The 17087-nt window shown below is 48.5% G+C and overlaps 2 protein-coding genes across 2 annotated transcripts in view; one reads left to right on the forward strand and one right to left on the reverse strand.

The window, feature by feature from the left end:
* Window positions 1-17087, reverse strand: part of LOC126050797 (uncharacterized) — a 920783-nt gene that overhangs the window by 510869 nt on the left and 392827 nt on the right. The window lies entirely within an intron of this gene.
* Window positions 5510-15771, forward strand: C1QTNF2 (C1q and TNF related 2). Its single transcript, XM_049829166.1, has 3 exons — window positions 5510-5745; window positions 11621-11869; window positions 13188-15771. Exons 2-3 carry the CDS (start codon window positions 11629-11631, stop codon window positions 13799-13801), a joined length of 855 nt encoding a protein of 284 aa, XP_049685123.1. The 5' UTR covers window positions 5510-5745; window positions 11621-11628; the 3' UTR covers window positions 13802-15771.

Genomic DNA, 17087 nt, shown 5'->3' on the forward strand with positions numbered 1-17087 from the left:
GATTGCCTCATTTTTCATCCTGTTGAGTTCTGATTGTCTGAGGCATACTCAAGTCTGCAAACTGAACTAACGAGCCAGCTGATTTGAAGACATTTGCATTTTTAAAACATGTAGATTAAAACATTCTCCTTTATTTTTTTGTTGAAGGGTTTAGCATTCTGTGTTATCTTTCAAGGCATGCCAGAAGGTAGTTCCTTTACTGTCTCTACATTTCTTTGTAATTGGATCTTTATGGCTTTCCTGAGTGGGTTTGCACACTGTTCTACACGAGTGTAATTGTTTTAGGCTGTTGAGGGATCAGAAAAAAACAGGAGTGATAGTAATTAGTTAAAGATGAAATGGAGCTCAACTTTTAGGAAAAAGAAAAAACAACAGAAGAGACAGGATTTTCTGTGCCCGCTAGTGCCTAATGCAACCTAGTAACTGCAGTTTTCCATACCACTTTTCGGTATAACTTAAATTACCCCATTCAGGCCAAAACACCATGCCCTGAACTACATGTAGACAACTCCCCATTGTTCTGTTAGCACTCCTGTTTGCATTTGTTTTGACGGATGCAACAAAGAAATAGACAGAAATATTACAAGAATAATAACAAACTTAAACTAGTTATTTTACATGAAACAAATCTGTTCATGTCTCTTAGGTGACCTAACCAGAACCCCACTGGGGTAGTAGATAGCGATGGGTTTTGCTTCTGCAAAATACCAGCGCATTTCAGACATCAGTGGAAAAGAGAATAAAATCACTTTGCCTAAGAAAACCTTGCTTAGTGGACAGATTAGAAACCCCCAAATTTCTAACCTACAATATCTTAAAAGTAATTCCAGTAATTGCAAAGCATTTTAGAAACAGCCTCCACCCAGCCATTGGTCTGCACTGCATTTGGATCTAAGCACAGTCCTCAGCCCCTTGCTCTATAATCTTCCACCACATCTCTTACAAGTGGGGCTTTTTTTCAGATGCGTTTACAGCCTTATCACGTTTGCACATGCATTTGTTATCAGTTTTTAATACGAAGCTAGGAACTACAGATTTGGCTCCAACACCACCATCACAGCAGAGTTTTAACCCATGGCTGCTTTTTGTTCACAAGCTGCTAGGACGTATGCTAACAGTGCCTTGGGGAAGTGGATGCTGGAGCGCAAGGCCTGAGGTTGAAGTCGCCTGCTGCGGTGCCCCGTTAGCAAGGCGACCGCTACAGCAGCACGGGTGAAGGAGAAGTTTCCTCGCATTAGCGTTGCCCCTGGTTCTTTTTGGGAAAGGGTTATGCCATCAGCCTCTGAGCTGCATGAGACCCAAGCTGGGTGAGGAAAATGGTGCCTTCCGCTGGCTTCTGGCTTTGCTCAGGTGTCCCTTCTTGCTTTAACATGTCTTATGCTGGGCACGTGCAGAAGCAAAAGCACCGGGCTGCAGGTTTTAACATCCAAGAGGCAGCACAGCCCCACAGTATATTCTGCCGAGATACTAATATTTTCTCAGTATTTTAAGAATAGCTGAAAGACCTTTTTTAGCAAAAGCCAGCGCTAATGCAAAATTCTCTGCTTGGGAAATGGCAGTAGGAGAGGGGATTTTATCTGTAATTGTTACTATCATCTGCACAGACTGTCACTGCTCGCGCACAATGTAAGTAATTTTTCACTCGTCTCCGGAGGATGCTGCTTTGCCCTGAAGGATGGAGGCACTGGACCATGATGGGGGTAAGTGACATTTGTCGCTGGCTTTCCTGGCTTGGGCAAATGCTGCCTGTGTCCCCAGGTACTGGGGTTGCTGATGATGATGCTAGAGACTACAGAAGCAGGGCTTCTGGAGTTTTTTGTAGTTTGGGAAATACAAGGTGTTTTTAGAAGAGTCTTTTCTTGTCTAACTATGTTATTAGATACCTAGGCAGGAGCCAATTGTGGCAAGTCAAAAAGATTCCTGAATTTCACTTTGACTTACAAGGTGCATGAGACAAAAGAAAAAACCCCAACTTTAACACATCTGCACTGTGCTTGCAGTGGCTCACTGGTGCTTGGGCTGGCTCCCACTTACCTCTTCCTAAAATAAGCTCTCTTTATATTTATCTAAATGGGTTAGGACTGCAGTTCCTAAGCAGAGCTAATGGTCTCAAGGGCATCCTTTAAGTTTAAACAGAGATTTGACTCATTTTTATGGGGGCTTTTGGAGAGGGACAATCACTCTCTGAAGACTGCTCACAGACTTCCAAACTCCTTTTAGGCAGGGCAATAAAAATTACTCAAATCACCAGTCCACACTAAGCCAGGAGGCCTGTCAGGTAGAAAAATGCTTTTTCCCTCCCATTAGTATCTCTGAAAAAAAAACCCCAAACACCTACACTCATCTTTGAAGAAAGGTACGCTTTTATTGTCAGTGCCCAGTGCAAGGGGAAGGCTGTATTTTAGGCTGCCTACAGCCTCTGGGTGAACTGCAGCTATTTTGGCATTTGCTGAGTCATTTTATTTGGTTACAAAGTCGTTGCTGCAAGGTTGGCATCTGTAGCGGTGAAACACATTAGCGCTCAGTAGGAAAACAAGGGAAAATCCTTCCTGGCTGGGACGCAGTCCTGTCCTGCAGTCCCTGGGTGGGAGCTGGCGATCGCCCACCTTCAGGCACTCGCGTTTCTCACCCAAAGCATGTGCACAGGCGATAGCAGAGCTAAATTTACACTTTCTACTCTGTAGGTGCTGGATGATGCACCTTTCCCTTGCCACACGAGCCATGCATCCCCCCAACACGCTTTCTCTAAAGGATGTAAAGCCACGGAGTGTTGTGCTGGGGGCAAGGATGGGGGATGCGGGCAGGGGGACAGGACCACGCCAGCCAGAAGCAGCACCCAGCCCGGGGGGAGGCAGCACCTCCCGGGCCGGCGTGGGGGCTACGAGGTCCCCCCGCTCCTACGTGTGTCCCATGGGGGTCTGCCGAGGTGGACGTCGGCCCGAGTCGGCTCCCCGCACCGCAGCAATGAGCCGCCTTCCCTGCCATCCGCGGTGAAAACTGCGTTAGTCACGGCAGGGAGGCTTTTGCTAAAAAGCAGCACGGACGGGACGTGGTCTCTTGTAACGCTTCCCTGCAATGTGTAGCTGAAACAAAATGAACCGAGAAGCAAGTCTCAGGGCTGTTCTGTTTCACTGTGAACGGGCAGTTTATTTATTTAACAAAGTGTGCTGCCAAACATGTCCTCCAACAGAGCTGTCTGGGACCCCGGGTGAGCTCCGCTCGGCGTTGCAGCGCAGACATATTTTCCATCTGCCTGGCGGGAGCTTCCCAGCACTGCCTCTCCCACGTCGCTGAACTAGGTCAGGCTCTTGCTGCCTTCAACACGCTGCGGATCTGGGCACAAAATCACCAGTAACCGCAAATTCCCCAGTCACACCTTGAATTGCCTGGCAGGACTGCTGTATTTTCAAGCATCATTTCATCCCCGGCCCGTTTCGCATCCATCCCGACGCCCCGGTGCCCCAGCACAGCTGCCATGAGGCAGGTTTGGGATAAGCATAAGGGCTTTTTCTTCTCAACACCTTTAGTGCCTGAGGAAACCGCTGTGGCTTTCCAGGCCCATCCAAGTGGCACCTTGGCAAAGACCTCGGGAAGTTTTCATCCGGTTTCAAAAGAAACCTGAGGCAGGACCCGTGCATGTGCAATGCCTTGAGCCTTTTCGCTGACTCCAGCCCCACACACGGGCGGGAGAGGCTCTCCAAGAGAACTGGGTTCCTACAAACTTTATGGAAACAGGCTATAAGTAAGAATTCATACTCAACCGATCGGCAGCTATATCGTAGCTTTTCTAAAATAGCCCTTACTGGTGAAATTTAATGTGATGGTTGCATGGGTTTGGGGAGGGGGATTGTTCTCCTGGAGGTTGTTCAATGGCAGAGAACATTGCTGAGCCATCAAGGGGCTGGGGGCCAGGGTGCCGGCTCTGAAGAAGCGTTGCGGGACCATCGGCACAGCACGAGAACAGCCCTGTGCTTCCTCGGCCAAACATTCCCACCCCTCCCAGAAGCAGCTGAACTGGTTACAGCTCACAAAGCAAACTGTATACATACTTCATTTTTACTTTCCCCTCGTGTTCCAACAGCAACTGCAGGGGAAAGCTTAAAAAAAAAATGCACAACAGCTCCAAAACCAATGAATTCTGGCAGAGTAAGGAATGATACTTCCAGCGTACTCCCAATCATCTGATAATCTGCACTGAGCAGAAAATATTTACTGGCTGGAGAGCAGCAGGGCAGGATCTGGAGCCCTGCCGCCAAGCACACGCCTGGTCCCAAGCCCTGTGCAGGATCCTGGCTGGGGCAGAGCAGGAACCACACACCCGCAACCGGGACCCACAGGCTGCGGCCAGGAGCACCAGTGACCCACTCTGCGTGGGTGATGATGGCCCCAGGGCCATTGCTGCCTTCCCAGCAGGGTGATGGGTCCCCCATAACCTCCCATGCTGCCAGCCCACGTACCCGTGGGGCCAGGCTCTATGTCTGGGTCATCTCGCGGCTCCTCTTTAGACTCTACCCACCACTCCATTAAAAAGATGAGTCTGGTCGGTACCAACCAGCATCACAGAGCATCCTGCAATGTGGGGAGGGAGAGAAGGGGTGGGGGGACCAGGGTCAGGAAACTCTTAAACCCCGTTTGTCTCTCTGCATCTCCCCGGGGGCTGTTAGGGAAGCACTGTCTGTTTTGAGAGTTGTAAGGCATTTGCAAATTCTGGCTTTAATGGGCTGGTGTAAGCCGGGATATCAACCCTGCTCAGAGCTGTAACACCGTGACTTGCTGCAGCGGAGAAACAAGAAGGGACAGGGATTTACTGCGACTCAACACTTGGGTGCTGGCAAAGCTGAAGCTGAACTCCAGCTTCAGCCACTGCTTCTGGTGTTACTGACTTACCTTAAGCAATTGCTAGGGGTTTTGTAATTACTTTGCAAGCTTAAAACAAAATCCCAACCCTTTCCAAAGACAGAAGCATTCCTGCCCTGCCATCCCTATGGCAAAGTCTCTGTGTTTTGTCTCACACATCCACCTGAAGCAGCACCGAGGTATACCCAGTTTCCTCTCAAAACTCCCATTTGCAAAGCTACTGCTTCACAACGATGTCCTTGAATTAAAGCCTGGAGTGATCTGCCATTACCTGTTTGTCTAAATTGTTTTAGAAGTGAGTTTCCACCGTTAGGACAAGATTTGCTTCCCTTGCTAATGCTCCAGGATCAAGCAGCAAAGTTGTTCCCTAGTTTGATCTGTGTTACCCATCCCCTTACAAATTCTGCTTGCGCGGGCAGCAGCTACAGCAGAGAGGGGCAGATTCGGTCAGAAATGATCCGGGCAGATTCGGTCTGAAATGATCCAGGCAACTCCTGAGCCTTTCATACAAGACTGCAAGCGAGAGAGAGAATGGGAAAAACTCCCCAAGAATCAAGAGCTTTCCAGCCATATGTGCGTAAAAATTTCTTCCTGTGCCACGTGACAGAGGAAGAGGCGCAGACCCATTACACAGTAATAAAAATATGCCTTTGGCAACGTTGAGCCAAAACCTGGAGCTGCTGCAGGAAGCTAGCAATCCGCACAAAAAGGAGTAAAACGTTAACAAAAAAAGGACCGAAGTCTATATCGCACACCTCTCGGAAGGACGCTGCTGCAGCAGGACGGGGCTTGGGCTCTGCGCGTGACAGCGATCTGCAGCAAAACATCTGCTTAAAATCGTGTAGGTTTCCAGCGCCTGTCAAGATCTCACTGAAGAGATTAGTTGTGGTGAGTAGATTCACTTTTCCTTTTTTTTTTTTTTCTCCCTCCTCTTAACCTTAACTTTGAAAACTTACCAAATAAGGTCTAGATCATTGAGCACTCAGGTTTCCAACGCCTGCACAGGAATCCATAAGGGCAACAGTCGCCAGTTAAAATAAATACTCGAGGAAGGAATCATTCCTCAGCCTTCTGCTGGGAGTACCCATTTCGTACAGCCGAAACCGCAGCCTCTCCCTTCACTCTGGTACCAATTGGCAGTTTTGGCAACGGGGCTTTAGCTCAGGGCTAGGAAAGGTTTGCCACAGGCATCCCTGGCTGCCCAAAGCTGAGATGGCGATGCAGGTTCAGGCACAGAAGACGCATTGCTCTCCTTTATCCCCTTTGACGTTGCTTCGTGCAATAGCAGATAGCAGATCAAACTCGTATCTGGTATAAACTACTTCACTGGCTTATATCAGAAATGAAATGCATCCATTTCAGCTGCTGTCACCGGCGGCACGCCTTATTTTATCTCAATCAGCCCCAAGCTCCCAAGGGTTCCTTGTGCCCTGGGGACTCTGCAGGGTAACCACCAGAGCTGAGAATTAGGCTCACGGGGATAACGATTATTTTGAAGACTAATTAAGAAGCCTTGAGGTATGCTGGGAAATTGTAAAGCAGGAAGATGGTTGCTTTGTTTAAGAAAGCCTCGAATATTGAAAGTAAGCAGAGTAGAAAGTCACGGTCGTTCATTTGCTGCTGGGTCCCCTCTTGGGCTATCAGACCATCCAGCTCCTCCCTCCCTCCCAGCAGCAATTGCCCCCAGACTCTCTCCTCTTCTCTTCTCTCCCCCACTGCACTTTTCCTCCCCATGGGTGGGCACACGCCACCACCGCATGGCACAGGATGGCTTCCCTGGCCAAAAATCACCCTCCGGCCACTGCACGTGCCAGCAAACCACGCCACGTCTGGCAAACCCTCGGGGATTTTCCCTCTGGCGCGAGTTCAGCCCAGCTGCCCTGTGAGCACCAGAAAGTACAACTGATCCTTTACGCCTGGGGCTCACTCTTACAGGCAAAAGCTTTTCTTACAGAAACACCTTTTAAAATGCATATAGATCTGTAGAATCGGTCTGGCTTCTTCACTGTGGAGTGATTCAGGAAGCTCACCTGCAGCAGGGCTGGGACGAGGGTGGTTGCGCAGAGGCTTGCAGGAGCCACGTGGAGCAGGGATGTCGTGGCAGCCGAAGCTGCAGGGGAGACATGGCCAGAGATGTGTCCCCCAGGCTCCTGCCTGGGGCAGCAGCAAGCCCACCCCACGCTGCAGCGGCCAGCAGAAACGGGAGCTGCAGGTCAGGACAGGGGGGCTGCATGGGGCCCCGTGGGGACACAGCTCCTAGGGATGGGGGCTCTCCGGTGACAGAGCCATTGACAAGGAGCGGGCACAGAAAAGCTATTAGGAGAGCCTGGGTTTGCAGTCCCCCTGCACAGATGCTCCATGCGCTACAGAAGTTCTTGGGATGCTGGGGTTTCAGCATGGAGGGGTCGGGTTCAAATCCTGCTGAGCATAAGAGCGTCCTCTTAAGATAGGCTGGTTAGGGCAGCCGGGGAGTCAGGCAGCCCACCCACCCCCAGCTTTTCTTGATCCTGAGGAAGGCTGAGCCCCAGTCTCCCCTCCCCGGTCCCTGTGGCAGGGAGAAAGAGCTGGGGCACGGGGCAGCCTCTGCCAAGGGCCCGAGCTCCAGCGGGAAGAGAAGGACCCACTGAAGCGACAAGCGATGACAACAGAGTGTCCTAAAACAGAAAGGGGGTGTCACGTAAAGGCCACAGGGCAGAGTCGGAACATCCCGTTTCAGACACATTTTTGCTTTGACTCATTCATTACATTTTATTATGTAATTATAGTGAAGGCCCCTAAACATGTGGCTCATTACAAAGAGAGAAGCCAGTACATGCTCAGCCCTGCATGTACCATCCTTGAAAATCAGAGATGCTCTGTCTTTACTGCTTTATTTGTCCTGAGGTATTTTCTATAAAGGTGTGTTGAAGCTCTAAGTTTCAGGAGTGAACATTTTCCAAAATCATCCCCTTCCTGGTTTGCTTCCTGACAAGTATTCCCCAAAATTACCCAGTGGGGATCCACAGCGCAGTTTTACAGACCACATTGATTGGACCCACAGCAGCAATTTCCATTGATTCAGCTGAAGGACACAGGGAGTCATTGCCTCTCAAACCCAGCTGATTGACACGTGTCACTCCACCCGTCTGCCTCATCCTGCTACCTCAGGGCCTGGCCAGCCATGCCTATGCTGCGGACACCTGAGCTAGCTTGTTTAAGCGAAGATGGTCCACTTTCTTTTCCCGTAATGAAATCAGTGCCTGATACTGGTGTGCTCTCCCCAGGTGCTGAAAAGCCGAACATTTGCATTTCAGTGGCACGTACAAACTCCAGCCACACTCGGTCAGATGATGGAGGATCTCCTCTCCTCTCCTCTCCTCCCCAAGCAGTCCTCCACCACGTTTCAGCTCTCATAACCCCCTGGGCACAGTGCACACTCCCACACAACAGGCATCAGTCATGACCAGAAAGTCTCCAAACCCCTATTATCAAAGACATTAATTAAAATGTTATTAGAAAGGTAAGACCTCAGCTGAAACTGTGCTGCATGGCCTCCAGTGCCAGGCCTGCCGCCCGTACTGTGAAGAGGAAAGATGCTGATCTGTTTCCAATTTGCTTTTTGGAGCTCATCATACGTTCTACATCGAGAAGCAATTTTCCTTTTAAGGTGGAACAGCATGAGGTTTGTTTTCTTTCAAAGAGATTTCTTTAAGAGGTTATTTATAGATCCTCTTGTGAATGCGACTGTGCTTTGCATCCCACACACACTGCTGTGATGTGGGATGAAATGTTCTTGTGGAGCTGTTAATTAACACCAACTCAGGAGCTGTGCCAGAGCATGGCTCCAGGTAGCGGAATATTGCCCATCTATCCAAGTACCGGTACTACCAACCTCCCAGCCTCGGCGTATTTTGTGTTTGCCACTTTTTATCCCATCAGGTCAACTAGCTGGGTTGTCTGAAGGTAATAGAAGTACTTATGGTAAGAAACTTTAAGAGAAGGAGCTGCCCTCCTACCCTGTGCTCCCGCTTGCCTGTTTCTTCTCTACATGAAACAGTTCCAGCTTTTTTCCAGGTTATGCTCCCCAATGACATTTTTCCTTGCCACAACTTATTAATGTCATCCAGCTCCAGACACCTCTCACTTTTCTTCTGTGGTTACTGGGAAGCAGGGATGTAGCTTTCCTCGGGATCTCCCCACTCCACAGGCATTTTAACATTTTGTTTCCCTTTCCGCAAACTGAGAAGCCTTTATTCAACTGTTCACATTAATACTTGTTGGTGATTTCCATCTCACAAGGCCGTTAAACTGACAACTTTCACCAGCAGCAAATAAACTCAGGTATAAGAAAATCAAAAGAGAGCTGAAGAACAAAATGGCTTAACAGCCAAATTCAGCCCAGAGATCAGCTTTGCATTTCCCACTCCCCTGCATGTTCTTAATTATACATATCACAGAACTGGGGGGCTCCCACCCCACAGTAATATGTAGCATATTGCTCGCTGGATTTAGAGCATGTAATATGCATTTCCACCCCCTTCAGGAGCCAATACCAGGATGAGAGTGCTAAGGCCAACGTGAAATTTATACAGTACTTTAAGCATCTCATTTCCAGTGCAGGAGTTAAACATAACACTACTGGGGAGACACTAAAGCCTCCCTGTATTCAAGTTAATGCCAAGCAGGACCTTGCCTGACCAAAAGGCCACTGACAGACTGAAAGGTCTGGGATGTCCCAGCTCATTTTCTATTGCATCTGTGTTTAACTACAAATTTGCTTCAGCACCAAAGCTTAAAGAAATATGTGAAAGGCAGTTTGCTTGCTTTTCAGTTCTCACTTATATTCTGTATTTCGTTAGCAGGACTTCAGGATGTGACAAGAAAGCCCATGCAAACAGATGATTCTTGTAAAACTTTTAACCCCCTAGCATCAGAGGTAGCTGTAATAAGAGAAAAGACTAAATTTCATATGAGTCTTTTCCATCAGATAAGGGTGGGCACCTCTTAACCCCGGGGGCAGGAGTTGTATCAAAGTGATACATGGCTAATTCCTTTTAAAAAAAAAAAAAAAAAAAAAAAATCCTTTGGCTTTAGCTTGACATCTCCTAATCAAAGAGCTAGCGAACAAACAGTGAACCAACACAGATTTGTATGGGGCAGTTTCAGGCTTCGCGTCTCATTTCTCCTAGGGCTACTCCAGCTACAGAAGCTAAAAGAAAGAAATTGGGCCAGGGGATGCCTTTCGTCCCCCCACCAGCTTGTTCCCATATCCACACAGCTGGGAAAGAGCCTGACTCCATCAGCACCTCCCCTCAGCCCATGGTCAGTGCCCACCAGGGAGCTGCTGGGGATCTGGTGGCCATGGCCATAACCTCCCTCACTGGCAGAGCAAAGGGAGGAAAAAATCCTCAGCCCGGGCATGGGGAGGACTTCTGTCCTGGGGAGGGGATGGCAGGAGCACCTTTACCCATGGGTAGTCAGAAATTGATCCCATAGGGGAAATTCTCTTTTCTAATATATAAGTAACCATGTGTAGAACCCATTTTAAATGCTTCTAATACCCACAGTCTTGAACGGGTCATGCATGGAGGTGGGCTTTTGTCAGTCAGCCTGGTTTTGAGCATCTTCTCTAAGCTGCTGATGCATCTAAGCACTATTTCAAGATGCGGTGGAGTTACTTAGGAGTTGCACGTGGAGCATAGCTATTTACAAACACCACAACGTGCAGACATCCAGAGGGATATTTTACTGTATAATAACTGCTCTGTATCATTAGCAGGTTCATGGAAATAGCTTTATTCCAGAAATTATTTTCTATCAGTATCTCCCCAGTCAAGAGTGGAGTAAGACAAGACCAGGAGGCTCAGCCTCCTGTCATGAATGAAGGCAGAGCCTGGGATGCTCCAAAAAAAAGCCCTTGAGGTTTGCTGTACTTAAAGCAATGGCTCGCTTTGCAGAGCCAGGAGACAAACAACTACCAGGGTTTTAACAGTTACCTATCTTTCCAAGGTGAATGTTAGTAACAAACATAAAGACTGAGCTATTGCCCCCCCAGAGAGGCAGGTCAGCACGGCAAGAGGTTAGAAAACCGCCGGCAGCAGGGCTGGTGATGGCTGCGGGGGGCCTGCACCCCGACACTGAGCCAGAGACTTGGCCGGCGGTTCGGCTGCAGATTCGGCTGCAGGTTGCGCAGTGCCGCATGGCCGAGCTGCAGTGAGGAACGGGACAGTCTCAGCTAGCCAAGAGGCTCAATTCGTACTGGCAGACAAAATGCAGTAAGGACTGCCTTGGCCCAAAACCTCCACAAGCCCGTCTTCTAACATCAGCCCTGCATCACACGATGGGTTTTGGGCTTGGTGAGAAACCCCGGTGATCCAGCCGCAGGGCAGGTCTTACTGGAGAAGTTGACACCAAAACCCTTTCTTCTTCCCCCGCTCTGGTAGTTCCGAGCAGCTGCTTTCTGCACCCCTCTGCCACCGCTACTTGTGTTTCAGGGGAAAGGAGGCCCAGGGAACAAACAAAACGACGGTTGGCCACAGATACGGACTTAGAGAAGAGCAAGTTTAAAAACAGTGTTGGTCAGACCCAGAAAATTCCATGAACCAAATCCTTGAATTCATGTCACACCAAAACAAACAGGTCCCCCACCCTGTCACAAAAAGCCCAATCACCTCCCATTTTCATGCAAGTCTACACAATACACCATCCCAACAGAGGGGACACGGCCGTACCCACACGTGCCAGCTACCACACATAACAGCCACGTCCCGTCTCCTTTTCACAGGCTGCGCCATGATCTCCGCTGTCCTCCTCCTCTGGACCGTGCCCTGTGTGGCAAACCACATCCTCGGGGGCTTTGCCAAGGGAACGCTGCAGGAAGGTCCCCAGCTGGCATGCAGCCTGCCCGGACCCCCCGGGCCACCCGGCCCCCCCGGCGCGCCCGGGGCTCCAGGGACGGTGGGCAGGATGGGCTTCCCGGGCAAAGATGGCAAGGACGGCAAGGACGGGGATAAAGGCGAGCACGGCGATGAGGGTAAGAGAAAAGTGCTTCGTAACAGAGGGGTAAAATGTAAAAGCAATAGTGCAACAGCCCAGTTAACAGCAACCTGTCACCCCGAATCGGAGCCCCAGGGCAGATGACATCTCATAGGAAACTCTTCTAGAAATTTCCACTCTCCCTGCTCCAACATCTCACAATTGTCAGCTCCCACCAGGGGGGTTCAGACTCACATTATTTGCTGATAGCATCTTGCTGTATGCAATTCCTATTGGCTTCATTTTGCTATGAAGTGAGATTTGCCCTGTTCTGATATATGCAGTCTAGACGAGACAAAGCGGTGGTCTCCGACTCCTGCTCTCAAGCAAAACAGGTGAAAAAATTAAGTACTTGCTCCCTGGAGCACTCTAGCTGGGTGACAGGCACTGTTCTGACCATGCTTAATCTAAAACAAAGCAAACAACAACCTTTCTTTAATCCTGAGGTGGGGCTGTCCTTTAGATCCAGCCTTACAGTCAGCAAGCGTCAAGACCGGCTACGGTGAGAAACCAGTGATTTCCCCTTGCCACACTAGAGTGCACTCCTGATTCAGAGTAACACCAGCGTGCCAAAGCTGCAACTTACTCTCTTCTCCTACCCCCAAACCAGGGAATCTGGAGAACAGGTTTTCAACCACAGCTGCATTTAAATACGCTACAGCAGGTCAAGAGATGGAGTATAAATCCCCATGAATTTGTCTTGTATCAGACATTGCTGCAGTCAGCACTAATCAGCAGTTTCAGCATCACTGTAACATCCCAACTCGCTTCTCACCTCAAGGCAGTCCCTGCACCAGGTGTCTTCTGGTTCACAACTGATTCATCCCCCAGCTAGAGTGGGCTTTTTACTACACCTTGAATTTATTATTTTCTTTAAAAAACAGTTTCATGTTAAATATGGAAAAAAAATGAGGCAGGAGATTAAAAGTACTCCCATCTGCTCAAAGCAAGGTTCCAAAAGCTTCACAAACCTGTCCCACTCCTGAAAAAAAACAAACATTTAAAGCTTGCTCTTGGCTAGCTTTATAATTAATTACTTCTTTTTCTCAAGTGAGCCAGATAATTGAACCAGCCTTTTGGTCCTTAAAAGGGACAGACTGTCCTGCTCCCAGGTCCCATTGTTATCATGCCAGCTACCTACCTGACAGAGTTATTCAGTCCTGACAGATGTCCAGCCCCAGGTGGTATTTCATCGGGATTCTTACCAGCCATGTTTTCCTCCTAAATGAAAATATACTGCTGCAACGATACAATGCCTTTACACTTGCCGTATCATCTCTTTCACTGAAAAATTTACAAGGTTATTTGTCTTCTAGGTCCACAAGGCAGAACAGGAAACCCCGGCAAGCCAGGACCAAAGGGGAAAGCAGGAGCTATCGGCAAGGCAGGCCCACGAGGGCCCAAGGGTTTAAAGGGTAATCCTGGGAAAAACGGGGCACCAGGAAAGAAAGGGCCCAAAGGGAACAAGGGCGAGACCGGGATGCCAGGACCCTGCACCTGTAATGCCAACAAAGCCAAATCTGCCTTCTCCGTGGCAGTCTCAAAGAGCTACCCAAGGGAAAGGCTGCCCATCAAATTTGACAGGATCCTGATGAACGAGGGAGGACATTACAATGCTTCCAGTGGGAAATTTATATGCAGCATCCCAGGTATTTACTACTTCACTTATGATATCACTTTGGCCAACAAACATTTGGCCATTGGCTTGGTCCACAACGGGCAGTACCGGATCAAGACTTTTGATGCCAACACTGGGAACCATGATGTTGCCTCTGGATCAACCATCCTTTCTCTGAAGCAGCAGGATGAGGTATGGCTGCAAATCTTTTACTCAGAACAAAATGGGCTCTTTTATGATCCCTATTGGACAGACAGCTTATTTACTGGCTTCCTGATATATCCTGATCAAGATTATCTCAATGAAATATAGGATCAGAAACTAGCCTGTGGGAAAAAATAGGAAATGCATGAGACCTCAGTCCAGCAAAGCGTAGCCTGTACATGAACATGTGTGGAATTATCATACGATTCCACATTTTTGCCGCTAACAGCCTGTACTGGCTATTTAGATATCTACTTGATGTCATCAACTAGTCCACAGGGTACCAGGACCAGCAGGACTCACCTTTAAGCAGCCTCATGAATCTCTAAATCTCAAAGCCACCCATTATGTTTTCCCCGGTGATTCCAACACACCATGGACATCTAACTCAAATACTGGTGCAGAACGCTTTGATTATTATTTTATTATTCTAAAGTATGGAAACCAACCACCACTGCCTGAAAGCTTGGCTCAGAAGTGCCACTGATGCTGGAGATGGTATCACTGCGTCTCCTCCCTCTACACCCCATAATAGTATAATCCTTGTTAATACAGAGTTACACTTTACCAGCTACATAAGAGTCAGGAAGCTGTCAGCTAAAGTTATAAGAGTAGCTCTCAGCCTCATCAAAGCAGCACTAATAAGCAAAGGCATCTGGTCTAAATAGGAAATGGCACAAAAGAGAGATCTCACTTCAAAGGTTAAAGGCAAGACTCCTCGTAAGACACCAGCTGTTGCACTGAGCACCACTGGCATTTCTCAGATTTCAGCCTTGATATACCAGCACTGGAGTCCTGCATCTGGTTTCAGACAAGCGTTGGTAACGACCAGAGCCTAAACTGGACTGTGCAAGCCAAATACCTGTGGGCCTCCAAGCCATGGTGGAGGATGAACTTTACAGATAAGACTCAACTGTCAAAGACAGCATAAACCTTCACTCCAGAAACAGATTCATTAATAACCCCCTTCCGTCATCCCTGGCAGCTTTTGCTGGAAGAAGATAGAGAATCATAGAATCATTTAGGTTGGAAAAGACCTTTAAGATCGAGTCCAACCATCAACCATGCCCCCTAAACCATGTCCTGAAGTACCCCATCTACTTGTTTTTTTAATACCTCCAGGGATGGTGACTCAACCACTTCCCTGGGCAGCCTGTTCCAATGCCTGACAACCCTTTCAGTAAAGAAATTTTTCCCAATGTCCAATCTAAACCTCCCTTGCCGCAACTTGAGGCCATTTCCTCTCGTCCTATCTCCAGCCACCAAACAGAAGAGACCAACACCCACCTCGCTACAACCCCCATTCAGGTAGTTGTAGAGATCAATAAGGTTCCCCCCTCAGCCTCCTTTTCTCCAGGCTAAACAACCCCAGTTCCCTCAGCTGCTCCTTATAAGACTTGTGCTCCAGGCCCCTCACCAACTTATACTTCTGCTGCTGCTGAGATCTTCCTCAAGGGCTTAATGCTACAGCTAGACTATAACTTAACTGCTGCTTTGCTTTTTTGATGTTGTATGTCAAATATTACAGATGCTCCAAAATCAGTGTTTTGGTTCTGAACTGTATGGAAAAAAACCCAGAAAACTCAAAAGCTGAACTTCTGCTCAGCTGAGCTTTTTGCTTTTGCTAAGCAGAGCTTAGCGATTTTTTTTTCCTCCTCTGTATCAGCTAATACAGGGACATGCTCCAAAATGGTTTGCTATTACCAGAGCAAATTGTTCTCCTGCTATAAAGCCTCTCAGTCCGGCTACCTTGCCCCAGGGTGTCCAACGCTCCTGTAACACAAAGGTCTCTGTCTCAGCAGCCAGATGGAAGGAGTCTCTCTCTCGCTGTCAGATACATCTTCTTGGTTTCCGGTCATATTTCTCATCTCCTTTATCACTTGGTGAAAACTCTCATGAATTTCCAGCTCCTCTAATCCTCATATTTAGGCATTGAAGGGATATCCCACAAGAACAAAGTTGTGGGGGTTTTTTCCAATCTTACTTTTACAAGTCAAAAATATTTGTGTGATTTTGTTGAACTACAGTAATTGTGTTGTATCTTACAAAAATCTTTTCAAATACATTTTATAAAATAAAGCTGGACAAAAGTACTGCTAGTACATCAAGAATAGTCAGCTGGACAAAAGTACTGCTAGTACATCAAGAATAGTCTTGATATTTATAAAAGTGATGTCCTGGAAGGTATTTCAAAACTGTGTTACAGATTCCACAGACGCTGTTGGATTTAGCGATGGATTTTGTAGGGCTGGTGCAACAGGAGTATTTCTCCCCTCCCAGCCCAGCAAGCTGGGGAATGCACAGAATTTTCTGCTCTCTGTGCAAGAAAACCTGCAAGGTAGAAGAATAGGATCTGTCCGTTCCCCCAAAGCTGCTCACCCAGATGTCCTTTCCTTGACAGTGGTTGCTCAGATAATATATTTTGTTCCAAATCTCTCTCCTTCAGGGTGTGTTGGGGTGCACTTGCAAGTGGCTTCTCAAGGGCAGCAGCAGTTCAAGCATTGCATTTCCCCCTCAATCCCACCCAGAGAGCCCAGGAGCCCAGCGGGGGCAATAACTGCTTTTTGGCTGTCCCGAGTTGCGTGCAGGTCACTACCCTGACGCAGGTCCTCCAGCAACTGTACGTGTCAGGGTCAGCACAAGGGAGGTGGTGGGACACGTGGGAGGATGTTGCCTCTCCCCACCACCACCCAGCTGTGCTGCACCCAAAAGGGAAATTCCATAGTACAGCTTTAATTAATCCAGTAGCACTCACAGCCCACTGCTGCCAAAAGACAGAGACCTGGCTGCCCTCCTCAGTTCTTTCCCCTTGATTCAATGCATTACCCATGCCCAAAAGTGGGTATTTTGGGGGTGTTCTTTTTTTATTGTTTGGGTTTTATTTGTACTCGGGTTAGTTCTCCAATGATTTTACGAGCAGAACCCACTTGGCACCAGGCAGGTACCAGAGCTGGGAGGTGGTGGGAGAGCATCACAGGGAATAAGCCTGAGAAGAGGAGGGTGGAGGGGAAGCAGCAGTGAGGAATTAGATGAGCTGAGTCTTCCCTTGTTATCTCCAGGGAAGGCCCCAGCAGGCAGCATTTCCTCCCACTGTCAGCCCTCTCAGGGGCACACGAGCTGGTTTCCCCAAATGAGAAGCAAGGGAAGATTTTAACTGTCTGGCAAAGCGTCCTTTTTATTCTAGCGAAAAGGAAAACCTGCAAACGAGTCTTTAAAGTCTGGAATATCAAAATGCAAATTATAAAGAGAACCACGGACCCCCGCTGAGTGCTCAGTGCGATAGCGCTTGCTCTCAGTTCGGGGCTAGCCGGTCCTTCCCGCAGGAGCAGCACAGGACCGCTGGCTCCAGCCTGCTCCCGTCCTCCCTCGGGACCTGGCCCAGCAGGTCACGGTG

The sequence above is a fragment of the Accipiter gentilis genome, chromosome 26 (genome assembly GCF_929443795.1).
Source record: "Accipiter gentilis chromosome 26, bAccGen1.1, whole genome shotgun sequence".
In the NCBI taxonomy this organism is placed as follows: domain Eukaryota; kingdom Metazoa; phylum Chordata; class Aves; order Accipitriformes; family Accipitridae; genus Astur; species Astur gentilis.

Bases quoted from the DNA above. Each gene is read 5' to 3' on its own strand.
- C1QTNF2 (XM_049829166.1), top strand. From the start codon at position 11,629: ATGATCTCCGCTGTCCTCCTCCTCTGGACCGTGCCCTGTGTGGCAAAC. The intron at 11,870-13,187 runs GTAAGAGAAAAG...TTTGTCTTCTAG, and splicing joins AGGCGAGCACGGCGATGAGG to GTCCACAAGGCAGAACAGGA.